General features: G+C 39.8%; 1 protein-coding gene across 9 annotated transcripts in view; it reads right to left on the reverse strand.

Moving 5' to 3' along the window:
- Positions 1–14,330, reverse strand: part of NBEA (neurobeachin) — a 354,996-nt gene that overhangs the window by 239,493 nt on the left and 101,173 nt on the right. For 7 of the 9 annotated variants that reach the window (XM_035114666.2, XM_035114659.2, XM_035114658.2 and 4 more), the window contains 2 exons: positions 5,871–6,309; positions 1,323–1,477 (listed from right to left, as the gene is read on the reverse strand). In XM_035114666.2, coding sequence (XP_034970557.1) covers positions 1,323–1,477; positions 5,871–6,309 — 594 coding nt within the window. The remainder of the gene's footprint in view (positions 1–1,322; positions 1,478–5,870; positions 6,310–14,330) is intronic. The other 2 variants (XM_060273784.1, XM_060273785.1) reach the window with 1 other exon arrangement.

Consider the following 14,330-nt stretch of genomic DNA (forward strand, 5'->3'; position numbering starts at 1 on the left):
ACTCAACCAGAAAGTACTCAAAAAGTTTCATTAGATTAAATCTATTCCCTTTCACAACCTAAGGTTAACTTATTGCTATATATTTATATTTCAAATTCCTCCCATAACAATGTAATGACTGCCATGGGGGAAGGGGGACTCAATATCAAATTATTGTACTGAGGAGGGGCTGGTAAAGATAACTTAATCTACAAGAGTCTACAATCCAAATGACGGGAAAGGGGGCTCAGAAATATTCACCTTCAAATACTATTTTCCCAACCGATTCCTGTTGTTTAAATATTCATCATGATTTAAATACTAAAATTAAAAATCCAGGTCTAAACTACTGTCATCCCCATATGACAATTCACTACTCTAACTCAGCAATACAATCTGATTTCTCTTTAAAAAAGCACCAAAACCTACAAAACATTTTCAGTATCACACAAAACTACATTAAGCAGAAAAGGGGAATTGGGGGACAGAAAATGTCTCAAATAGTACAGTCCTTTGCATGTTTACGCAATTTAAATTCTGCTGTAATCAACAGCAACATGACTTGCTACCAGGAAAGTGTGACTAGAACTGCATCCTAAATGACTAAATTGAAATCTTCACTCTGCAGTAAATTGTTCAGTGCTATGCGCTGGTTGAAAGAAACCCCCCTAGGAAATATTATAAGCTGGGCAGCATCTGGATGTACTGAGAAAAGCTGCCTAGAACAGGCTAAAATTACTATGGACATTATTGTTGGCATATGTTTGCAACTGACATATAATACATACAGGGTAAATGAAAAGACATGAAGGAAAAGGATATAATTTACCAAAAATGCAGCTAGCATAGAGCAAGCAATCATCCACAGTTATATTGAAATATGTGTATAGGGCCCTTGATTAACAATTATGTTATTAAACATCTGAAAAGCCCATACAACAACATTTTCAGTAAATATTTCAAACGGGAAATGAGAGAAATGGCAGCAATTAACTCTATATATATATATATATATATATATATATATATATATATATATATGCCTACTCAGGTAGATTCAAGCATAAGACGACTTATACTAAATCAATAAAAAGTCAGGGACTCTGAGGCTTCTTAGAGAAATTTGCAGGCAACCGACATATCCAATATAAAATGCAGTATGTTTGCTTATCAAAATGGTTCAGCTGGGGATAATCTTGTGCCTGAGCCGGGTTAGAGAGTGAGAATGCTTGGAGGCACTTACTACAGAAGTACTTCAAACACAAAAAAGATAACAGAATTATACCAACAAAAACGAGCAGAAAGAAAAAGACAAGATTCACAAAAATATCTAAGGACAATACCTGTTGTATTAATCATACTTTTTGGTGTAGCTCCTGTAGCAGCAAATATATTAGGTGTACTACTGGGTGGGACTCCACCTCCAGCTGTGGCAGTTCCAACTGTGGTCACAGCTAGGCTTCCAGGAGGAGGTTTTTTCACTGGCACTACAACACTCCTGCAGAGGAAGAAATAAATACAAAATCAGAAAAGGTTACTGTGATAACTGTACCTCCCTCAATCCCCTTTGTGGAAAAGGGCCAATTAATGTTTATGTTCTAGAACAGAGTAGTCGAACACACGGCCCGAGTGTCACATGCAGTCCCCAAGGCCTTTTTTGGCGACCCTCAACAATATTTGGTTCCCCCCTCCAGTCCTCACACCGCATTTACAAAGCTTGGTAAGCAAGACACTGGGCTTTTGAGGTCCCCTGATAGGGTCCTATACTTCTCCAGCCTTCTTCCCAAAGTCACGTTAGAGCTTCCCCAGCTTTGGGGAAACAGTGTGAAGGCTGGAGGGGTTCTTCAAATTTTGGCCATGCTCCTCGCCCCACAATGCAGTGTGTGGCCAGGAGGTTCTATGTCAAAGTACTCTCACGGGCCACTTGGTATGGAAAGTCGGACCGCCCTGTTATAGAGGAAGAGTGGGGAATGCTTTTCAGCTTAAGGGATACATTCTCTTGTGGCAACTTTCTAGAAGCAAAAGTAGCTAGAGCAATGGATGCGTACAGTAGGTTACATTCCAGTCACACAAATGCCAGAGGTCTCTACCCAACCACCCAAATCCATAACTATCTATCCTTCAACTAAGCAAATAAGAGACATTATCAAAGTTTAAAGAAACTCCAGCCAGGAAAAAGCATTTGAGGCGGCCATGGAGCATGAGATATGTGGCCCATGAAGAGGATGTAACCTAGGGAAAGTCCCATGGACTAGATTGAGGACTCTGGAGGGCTGCATTCAGACCCTGGGGCAGAGGTCGCCTGTCCCTGGTATAAGTTGCTACAATTTCTGACTCCAGGTTCAACCCCTTTTCCTGTAAGGACACATCATCGATCTTAATATATTCAATATCACACAACACACACACACACAAGTGATGATCCATTTTCACTAGCTAATAAAAGAACTAGATTATCTGTATTAGAGTAAACATTTGCTGCAAAAATAAATCAGTGACAAAAATAAAAGGTTTCAGGACAACTGTGCAGTAGAACATAAAGCTAAAAATAAAATACAAGAATTTGTGCAACAGACAGAACATCCTACTGTGCATGTTTCAGTTTCAAAGTATGAAATAACAATCAAAATACAGCAAAGAGAAATTTAAGATTTGAAGTAGTATTTAAACTGAGCCATTTAATTTTTTTAGAGACCACAAAAAGCACACTTTTAGAGCAAATGATACTTTCAAGGGCCCGAACACACAAAGGCCACAACCCAAAGACCCTATTTAGATGTTCAGGCAGGATAGTGAATTCTTTAGAGTTTAAAATGCTATTGCTAAATGGTCAAGGCAAACAGTTCATATATTTACTCATTACATATGTGATCACGAATATATGTAGAACAAAAGAATTAGAACTTTGAGCAATGAAAACCTTGAATAAAACACAAATATTTTCAGAATTAGTGTATTTTTAAAGTACTCTGAATGCAGGTAGCTTTTACATTAGATGTGTGAAAGTTATATGAAGTTCCCAGTTAATTTGTGAATGAACATCTCCCCGAAAAAAGGCAGTTATAGAATCTAGAGACTAAAATGCACACCATGAACAGTTTCTCCCCCTGCTTCTCCTGTTAATAAGTCCCTGTAGTTTAAACACACTTTGGAGGTTTAGTGAAAAGATGGGTGGAATGGAAACTGCTTCCAAATAACACATGCTCAATGGTGCTATGTTCTCTTTTAGGCAACCTGCTTCTTAAATTCATTGAAGTTTAAAAAGCAGTTTGGAAATTGTTGGTGCTGGGTTTATGGGGGGAAAAAACAACACACTGGTATGCATACTTTTAGATCATGATCTACAAGTATATTTTTACATCTGCAGTCTCTGTATTTTTTTTAAGATTACTTTAACAACAGAATGCTTTCAAGCAAGACATAGCCAATGTTAAGTAATACACCAGACCTCTTCTCTGTGGAAGACTTAAAAAAAATGATTATTTTTAACGTATTTTTAATTAAAGATTTCTTGGTTTGCAAAAGTATGTAAACTCACTAATTTTTTTAAAAAAAAATAGTAACTGACAATATGTAGTGTATGCATATTTGTTAATAATGTAGAGAAAAATATAAAAAGAGAATTCGTTATGTTTACTCTAGAACAGTTGTAAGTCTAGAGCAACTTCTGCTTCTACAAATATGGTCTACACATTATTTTGATGTGATTTTAAGATGAGTCCAGACTCCAGGGCCAGAGAAATCTGTTTATATAGCTCATAATGTAATTACAACTACCTTAACACAGATGAGCGCAGAAGGCAACAATATATTGAAACTGATTGAAAAATGCAGTTGTCCAGAAGCACTTGTGGGGAAGAGGTCTCTGAAAAGCTGCTCAAAGCTTCAGAGTTTGAAGTGAAATTTTTGATGTTGTCACTCTCAATCTATTGAACGGCTGACGGACAATCAAACCCGTCTGGCTAGCTGGCAGCTCATTTTGCTGGCAGGTGGCAAACAATTAGACACACCAATTTGTGCCTCCTGATGACATTAAAGCATGAAACTAAGTTGTATGCAGGGCCTAGTGATTTGTGTGAAAGCATTTCAAAAATAATACTCTTTGCCGTGGCAACTCATTTCAGACTGCCACCTTCCATTATGGCTTTGAGTAGTGAAGACGACAGACTTGAGTTACGTGCAGTGCAAGGGCGCTTCTGTTCAATCCGTCATCAGCGCCCCCCGAGACCTCAATCCCTCCTTTCATCAATATCACCTCATCATTTACATTCGATAGTACTTGAACTGCTGAATACATTAACTACACAGAAGACCTATTCCGTAAGATACACTGAAACATGTTTCTCTGCTTTTACATTTCCAATTCTGTGTACTTTAAAATGAAATATAATGTTCATAATGTTTCATAGGACAGCACTGTTAAGATTCTACCACTTCTGTTTCTTCAACATATTCCTTTCGTTGTAACTTCTGTATGATTATGAGCAGTTAATTTCTGTGTGATTTTGGACATTTAAACATTTTTTTTACAATTTATTATTAAACTAAACAACTGGAGGAAAAAAACCTGGCATTTAGATACTTTAATGCTCTAAAAAAAAATTCCTGCGGTGATTTGAAAATTTGCAAGAACCACCACAATCCTGCAGAGATAGAGGTTTAGAATGCTAATAATGAGATTGTTAAGACTGTCTAGTGATATCAAAGTGGCTTGAATAAGCCCGTGGCCAGTAGCTACATTCATAGTTTTGGAAAAATAAGTTTAGCATATTTCTTATTAAACCAACACAGATGGTCATGTCAAACCCCATTTTTTAGCATTGTAGGAACTAACTGTAGTGAGCAAACTTTATTTCCTCTATCACACATGTGGAGATTGAAAGCTTCCACTTTCAGTTTTGAGGAAACTGCAGTTTACCATTATGACCAAATTAGGGGCACTCTGGTTTTTTCTATTTCTGGTTAACGGACTCAAACAAGTTTATGAAACCATGCACTCAGTCCTGGTTTGTTGAACAAGGGATGGTGGAACACATTAGACATTACCTACTATGCTTTAGCATGATGTGTGAACTGGGCAATACCATACACAGTAAGAACTACAGCAATGAACTTTAAAAAGAAAACATATGATTAGCAAATACAGATCAACATGCATAATGAATTCTCTCTGAGTGCACTACGACTATTTTAACAAATGTTTCCTGTATACTTCCTTAAGTTTATAAATGAAAATAATATTACTAATTTTATTATTTGTACCCCACCCAAATGACTGTTTTTCCCCAGCCACTCTGGGAGATGCATGTTTTAATTACACCCTCTCCCCTTCTTGTCACAACAACAGTTAACAACAGACGCATGTGAAGTGGTAAGGGTCCAGTGAATAAGGTTCTGATTGAAAGACTGCCTGATGCAAATACATATCCAAACTGGTCTCAAAGCCAACTATGAAAAAATTAAGTGGCTGACACTGTGAAGACTGGGTAATTTGTCCTTAGTATTTTTTTGGCTCTTTCATAGCTGCCAAGTTCTCCCTTTTTTCAAGGGAAATTCCCTTATGCTGAATAGGCTTACTCACGAGAAAAGGGAAAACTTGGCAGCTATGCTCTTTTCTTTCACTTCTGTATTTCAGGATGAAAAGTTTTGTTTTATGTTGAGGGAAGTTACAGCTTTATAAAGTAGATATGTTCATTGATTACTAATTAGACTTAGCTGTTAAAAGACACAATTCAATCCAATAGGGGCTGTTTATAGTAAGGCAGTGCACATTGATGTAAGCCAGCTGTATTTTCACTGCACACAGTCTTTATCAACATATCACAGACAATATATACGTTCAAGTGCCAATATTAATATATCATAATAAGTGAATCAATCATGCCATATACCTGTCAAAGGAGTGATACTGCATTGGGAGAATAGGCTGAGCTTCTCTCTTTAGTGCAGGATCAGGGTACGGAATAGGATCAGGCCCACATTCTGCAATTTCAACAGGGGCTGCCACCAGGCTTTTTAATATTTCCTTGACATTGATGCCCTTGCTTTGGCTGATACTTGATATTGAGGATGCAGGTTTCAAAATTTCACTGGGGCTTTCTGTTAAACTTTCCTGAGATTTCTTCACCTCAGAAGACAAAGTAGACAATAGTTCACTCATAGCATCAGGACCTGTGCTTGTTTCTAAGTCTGTCCCGTTCAAGATACTGGGCATTTGCTCCTCTCCAATTCCAGAATCAGTATGAGGAATGGAGCTTTCCAGCTGAATATCTTCAACTGGCGTCGGAGTTTCTTTTTCTTTTATATTATCTGGAAATACAGCAGGAGTCTCTGCAAAACAAAATTATTTTTTAAAAAAATTGAGCTTGAAAATTAGCATTCCTGTATCAATAATCTTTTATCAATAGAGGACAAAACTCTAGGTGTGCTGGTAGAGGCATACCTAAGAGGCACACTGTGATGAACCTGTTACGAAACTGAACACCAGAGCCAGCCTAAGACATTTTGGTGCCTCAGGTAAAAGACATGGTGGTGTGCCACAATCCTACATAGAGAAGCTGAAGAGTTAATTCTTCATTTTACACTAGCAACAGGTTACTGTCCTCCACCACACCTGAGAGCAGGAAGGTAGTTATGGGGTTTTAGTATAGGCCACCTACCTGGCACCCACAATTCTGACCTCTAAATAAATGAAACAAATTCAGAGTCCAGGCAGCTACAACCTGCGTACTTGCTTCCTTTTTCAAAAAGAAAACACTGAACAATTTCCCAAGTGTGTGTGTGTGTGTGTGTGTGTGTGTGTGTGTGTGTGTGTGTGTGTTGATGATGATGATGATGATTTATAGCATTCCAGAAACAGGAATTCCAGATCTTAGGAATAATATCATTCTCTACTGTTATATTTTCATTTTTTGAGCATATGGTAAAAGACAAACTTTTTTTTTACATAATTATGTGAAAAACATAGACTCTGCCCTGATTCAAGAATACAAAACATTCCAAATGACTTCCTACCATCCTACCCACAGTTGCACAAGGAAATCAAAGATATGAGCTACATAACTGAGGACAGGATTTCAGTCTAAATTATGAACCAAATAGTTTGCTAAGTGGATTATATGTAAACCAAGAACTAAATATCACAAATGTAAATATTACTTATTTGATTTCAGTGACATTTAGTTTTAAGAATGCCTAAAATCAAACATAATCAAAGTGCCCTATTTCCCAAAACTGACAAACATATTCAGTACTAAAATTTCAGCATCATGCACTGCATTCCTATCCTCCCTTCCTCTAAAGAGCTCAGTGTGGCATACATGGTGTTTCTCCTCATCCTCACAACAACCCTGTGAGGCTAAGATATTTTACCTGGATTAAAGTCAACCAGTAAGATTTGTGGCCGAATGAGTAGTTGAACCCAGGTTGTTCCATTCTTCAGTGCAATACTTACAGCCCATTATTGTAATATGTAAACAACATCAATGTACATTTGTTATTTATAATAACTATTACCATAATTTAATTTCTAAACTGCTGACCATTTTATTTATGACAATTTTGTGCAAGGCTCTCTCTATACATACTTATTAACAGGAGCAGCATTTATATAGTACTTTCCCTGTGAGTTTAAAAAGCTGCACATATATTATTTTAGTAATCCTTGCAACAGGCCTGTTGTTGTTTTTTAGTCATTTAGTAGTGTCTGGGTAGGCCACTATTATCATCTTCATGCTGTAGTCAGGAAAAAAGCAGCTTGCTGATGACCAACTAGAAGGTGCATTGCTGAAGTGAAATTTACATTAAGGGTTTCACATCACACTCTTTAACCACCGTACTACATCTCATTTGAACACTTGTTATACGTCGACAATTTTTCAAAAGATCAGAAATCCCCAGTAAAGCTTAGGAAAAGGTTATAGAAAGTTGCTCTATTATTAACACTACATTGTTGCAAAGGCCTATAAATAAATATTTACATTAAAAAGTCTAAAGAAGAAAGGGAGAGGGAGGGAGAACTCAAATTAAGCAAATTGGAGCAAAGAAAGTACAACCAATTAAGCAACTAACCTTCATAACTCCAATAGAGTACTCTCAAAATGATTTAAGGGGAGATATCTGGCAACAGAGTATGGGTAAGGTAATTGCATGGGATATTTCACCTGTGTACTTTTCAAGCTGCCTAAAACTGCTGTGGAAAGGGAGAAAGAGACTTGCTACTATGTTTTGACCCTTTTAAATTCACTCATCCCCCATCCCCCTGGCCAATTTTGATCTTCTTCAGAAGTCAAAGGATATGGAACACAGCAACTCCATCTTTCCAAGCCTTTATCCCATTGTAGTGAAGCAATGGTGTATGCTGCCACAGAGACTGGAGCCTCTGCATGAGTGCTAACAAGCAACACCTGAGCAGACTAAACAATCACATAACAGAAGAGGCACACACACAGGCACTCCTCTCACCTTCCTCAGGATGCCAGAGCAACCATATTTTTTATTTCAAAAATAACCTTTTCCCCCTTTCTGTTAAGATTTCAGCATTAAACACCAATTTTCTCTGTTTCATAAAACCGTGTGCCTCTGATCTTTGAATTTTATCACAAAGTTGACTTTTTACACCTACTTCGGTAGAAGGAAGACTAAAGAGGGGCAGCAGCAAAAATGATAACCAATTACATCTGTTTAGGTTATAATTTATAAACCTGCTGTCCAAGCTTTCAACAATCCTCATCAGTCTACTGTAGCATTAAGACATAGCAGTAGACAAAGGAAGGAGAAATGCTAAACCTGGTAATTTTAACCTTGTCTGGAAGAAAACAGTTGGGTGCCAGATGCCTCTTTCCTACCATTTTTCACTGTAATTGCAGAGTTCATTTATTACACCAAAGCAAAAAAATAATGAAGTTAGTTAAGTAAATTGGTTTCTGAGATGACCTCATCCTTTTGGGGAAGGGCTGTGGCTCAGTGCTAGAGCATCTGCTTTGCATGCAGAGGATACCATTTTCAATACCCGGCATCTGCAGGTAGCGTTGAGGGAGCCTGCTTGAAACCCTGGAGACACCCTGCCAGTCAGTGTGGGCATTATTGAGATCAATGGACTAAGGTTCTGATTCAAAAGAGTTGATATGAGGCTATCATTTTAATGATTTATCCAACAAGGTGGATAAAAGCTTACCAAGCTGGAAGCTAACCATCTCTCTATATGAAAGAAAATCCTTGGTCTGGCTCAGCGGTAGAGTCGGATGGGGTAGAGTCTGGAAAGCCATTTCCCCTAGTCCCAGACCATGCAGGCCAAAGAATGTGGCCTTATCGGACTCCTCAAGCCCAGATAACACCTGTCCAATTCATCGCTCATCACATCATTGCTATAGGAACCAGCAATTACAGAATAGGGCAATGGCCCCTCAAAAGAACAGACAGCTCTTCTTAAGTCCTAGACAGCACTGGCTTCTGTGAGCTTTCTATGACAAGCTCTCATCCATCCTGCCGCTCTAGTTGGGATCCAGCAGCATTGACCACTGGATTCAACTGGATTACTGGACTATTGGGTAGGACTGCAATAGAAGACTTGACTAGACTACCAGCTTGCCCTGTTCCTGCTCTTCAGGACGTGACCCCTGTCCTATCAACAAGTGCCCCAGCATCAATCTAGCCTCCCTGGGAAATCTATGCCAGCAGAAGAGACGATCATATCCCAGCTTGAATGCTTGCAACCCAAATTAAGATGAGCACAGCCCTAATCCCAGACTGCTTCAAGCAGGGCCATGTTCACCTTGATCCTATGAGCGGTCTCCCATTTTCTCTATCCCAATGACCAGAAATTATCTTAATCATTGGCATGAGGTGGCAAGCATCCTCTAGGCCCCAACAAGATTGTCTTTTCCTGCTGGAACTACTGTTAAGGAGAGGATCCTGGAAGGGTTTTCCTTAAGCCTACTGAATAAAAAGTCCCTCCAAGAGTTTTATCCCAGGTGGAAATGATATTTGTAGCATGTTTCTAATAGAGGTAGGACCCAGGTGGCACTGTGGGTTAAACCACTGAGCCTAGGGCTTGCTGATCAGAAGGTCAGCGGTTCGAATCCCTGTGACAGGGTGAGCTCCCGTTGCTTGGTCCCAGCTCCTGCCAACCTAGCAGTTCAAAAGCACGTCAAAATGCAAGTAGATAAATAGGAACCGCTACAGCGGGAAGATAAACGGCGTTTCCATGTGCTACTCTGGTTTGCCAGAAGCGGCTTTGTCATGATGGCCACATGACCTGGAAGCTGTACGCCGGCTCCCTCGGCCAATAATGCGAGATGAGCGCGCAACCCCAGAGTCGGTCACGACTGGACCTAATGGTCAGGGGTCCCTTTACCTTTACCTTTACCTCTAATAGAGGTAGTTCAGTCTGGTAGGAAAATATGCGGTTGTAGGACACAATAGTGCCTTCCTCCTTCCTCTGCCCCAAAGCAAGTATTAAGGCCTTGGGCAGGAAAAGGCAGAAGCAACAGTGAAGGTTCCTTTATGAGCTCACTCCTAAACTGCTCTAAGTACTCAAATCAAATAAAGTTTAAGGCTTTCCAAGCCTCAACTGGAATGCATGCAAGGCATCACTGTTTTGGGGGTGAGTAGTGAGATACGCATCCCTATTCCTTAGCACGCAAAAATAGTAAAGTAGGTTGCAATAGCTACTGCATAGCAATTTCAAACTTTTATAGTTTAGTCACTTAAAATACATTTTCAATTAAAGCTTTCCTCAGAATCTTCTATAAAATTTATACGTCTTATTAAGGAGTTATGAGCATTGACCAAAAGATGGGAGTGCAAGATTACAAGGATGAGTTTATTTCAATCATCACACACAAAAACAAGTTCTAAGTGAAATTAACGTCAAATTCACCAGAACATTCACAATGACAATACAACAATAGAAGAATGATAATGGCAAACATTTAATGAGGGTTTTGATAGTACATTACTATTAGTTTTATGACTAGAACAGGGAAATAGCCTGACTCACACTTCTGCTGTTAAGGTCATACCATCACAGAAGGACCACCATTGGCACTCCAGCAGCCAATCCTAAACATATTTTTTTCTGGAAAAAAGTTCCAGTGTGTCCAATTGGACTTTCAGGTAAATAAAATTAAAGTTGTAGTAGAAGGTGGAACATTGGCTATTAAAGTTACATTCAGCTAGGTTAAAATGAAATTAAATAGCACAGAGACTCATTCTGGAAGCAGTGCAAATTCCTAATTTAGCAACAATAAACCATATTGACTGAATGCTTAGCTTTTACCCATGCAAGAATAATGGTTAATCCAGTGGTAGCCAGTGACTGATTGTTAGGAAATCCAGACGCAAAGCATTTTTCTGCCAATGAAAATAACAACTTTTGTAAGGGTCTATCAAAAAAGATTTTAACAAGTGCTGTCCTTCATATTGCTACCAAATACTGCAGCAGAAGTAGCAGAAGTTGACAGGCTAGCGTGTGGAAAGCCACTAAGAAGTCCATGAAGATCAATGGGGTCAAATCTTCTAAATTAATTCCTAGGCATACAATGTCCAGCAAGGCTGCTAAATAATTTCTGTCCCCAAAGCAGCCAAGAAGTCAGATTAGCACTGCTGAAAAATGATGAGTCATCCAATAATATCTGCACTTATACAGTAAGCACATCATAAAATCACAGCATGGGAGTTAAAACAATGCCAATATGTAGCAAATCTGCTGCAAATCAATGGTATAATTTTTTTGCTGCTGTTTAGGTACTTTTTATGCTTGAGATTTATCCTTAATTTTGCAATATAGTTGGTGGTTTGACATGTTTTATTCTTGAGTTTTTGTTCACTACCTGGGATATTTATTGATACAAATGCTTTTAAAAGGGATCTAACTGCTGTCTCCATTAAGGGTAATGGAAAGCTGCCCTCATTTAAGAAAGAACAATTCCCCAAAGCAGCAAGACCAGCCTTTACTGACTTTGATTATCCATGATCAGCCATCTAATCTAAGATTCTACACACTACTTAATTCATTATCTAATGTAGCTGCTTACACTTAGTAGTAATCAATTAGGTCAGATGTCCTCAAACTGTTCTACATGGACCACTAGCTGTCGGTATGCTCTATTCATAAGGTACATGGATAGAATGTGGAACTGTCAAGATTATCTCAACTCAGCTCTCAGTCTAGGGCCTGTGATTTTGATAATATGGCACTAGTTTTGATGAGGATGCAGGTACATGTTATTGTATTTTTCTTCATATCTAATCCAAAAGTGAACCAAGTATTTGTTCAGGGGCGTCATAGCCATAGAGGCTAGTGGCGCGGGGAACCATGGCACCGGGTGCTGGAGGGCGCCAGGGAAGAGGTCTGGGGGCCACAGCTCAGTAGGGGCGGCAGCCTGCCCACGAGCCAGGCCCGCAGTGATCAGCCCTCAATCCCTTCCTCCCTCCACCCGTCCCTCTCTGGCTGGTCAGCACCGCAATTGGTGGCCGGAGCGCTTCTCCAGCCTTCCACAGCAGCCAGCTAGCTCCCACAGGGGTCGCCCTGCCGCTTCACGACGGAGGATGGGGAGCGCGGAGGTGAACCGGCACCAAGCAGCGGCTGCGGAGGAGAGCGGCAGCAGAGAGAGGAGCTTCCCAGGGACACAGCACTGGCGTTTCCCTCAGCCTCGCCTGCACGAAGAGCCCTGCTGTCTTTCCCCACAGCCCTGTGCTTGCTGCTGCTGCCGCCTCCTCCTCCTCATCCCAACCGCCATCTTCCTGCCCCCGCGGCGGCGGCTTTTGTCTTCATTTCCCTCCCTCCCCAATGGCGCCCTCTGTCCCAGGCTAAATTTTGGGAAGGGAGGGGCGCCGGAGGGACCTTTGCACCACGGCGCTGGATGTTAAGATGGGCCTGTATTTGTTCAACAGAAAACAAAGCAAAGCAAAAACTTAAGTGGTCTACCAAGTCCCACAATTTTTAATAATGGGGGCATCCAACTTTCTGAAACACTGCATTAGCTAATTTAGATCCAAAACTTTATTGTTTCATTTGGATGAAGTACTGCAACCCTGGTCTCCAAAGAATCTCTTAACCATACCTGGGATATTGTAAATAGATGGTGTCAATTTGGAAACATTCCTTCTGTTAATCGTATTCTTGTTTTTGTATCCTAGGAAGGTAGGTGAATTCATCAGATTGTTATTTAATATCTGGTCCAAGGGCAAATCTGAACCTCCATTTGGCCCACAGACCTGTTTCAGGCAAGTCACACTCACTTGGCCTACATTTCACATTACATATGGGGCAGTGCTTTGCCGAATAATAGTGGTTGCAAAGTCCTTTGTGCAGTGTTTCCGAAACACTCAACAAACCAGGTGATTGTGATGAGCTTGGGAAGTGTTGTACAGAGCTTTTTGCAAGCCCTATTTTTTTATTTCTTCAATAATTATTGAAATGTATTCAGGATCAGAGAAAGAATATCCAGTGTCATGGGTCTTTAACTAAAGATAGTTAATTTCCAACAACTGCTATGGTCTTCTAGGTCAGAATGATCATACCTTCACTTCTGAAGTTTTCATTTAGTGGGGTCATTCTTATCTGCAGAGGTAGGAGGAAAGCATTACAGAGGCACTTCAGACTACTGTCAGTTACGCCACCCTTTGGACAGAGATGATTTGGCCACAGTACTCCATGCTCTGGTAGCTTCCAGATTGGATTATTGCAATGCGCTCTATGTGGGGCTATTCTTGAAAATGACTCATAAACTGGTTCAAAAGGAACTGGCTGGAGTTGCCTTTAGAACTCTTATAACTCCTGTTCTAAAACAGTTGCATGCATGTTTCTGAACCCAATTCAAGGTGCTCACTTCAGTGTTTACAGCCCCAAATATTTGAAAGACCAGCAGACATTCTATTGGATGGCCTCTTGGAACAGTTATTTTTCACTATCTTTTTTCCTAACCACACACATGGAATTTTCTGCACACACACTGCTATGGAAAAATGAAAATACTTTCTATCTAGGTCCTCTAAATCATACACAAGATGGTGATTTGCAAATGTTTTAATTGTGATCCCACCAGATTAGGGTCCTTCACACACCCCACTTGTAGACTTTTTGCTGGAAAACCTTATTTGTCAATATCCAAAACTGATTATAGGGAAGAGAAACAAATTTATTAAATTAAGGAACTGCTTTACAGCAGATCAAACTACTGGTCTGCCAATATCTTTGTATTCTGTCCATCAACCACTCTCTAATGTCTCTGATTTATGTCTTTCCCAGCTACCTGAGCCCCCTTTATCTGAAAGGATAAAGGGATTAAGGGATTGAAGCTATGTCCTTCTGCATGTAAAATATTTGATTTAGCACTGAGCTACACCAT

Source organism: Zootoca vivipara, chromosome 4 (assembly GCF_963506605.1).
Source record: "Zootoca vivipara chromosome 4, rZooViv1.1, whole genome shotgun sequence".
Taxonomy (NCBI): domain Eukaryota; kingdom Metazoa; phylum Chordata; class Lepidosauria; order Squamata; family Lacertidae; genus Zootoca; species Zootoca vivipara.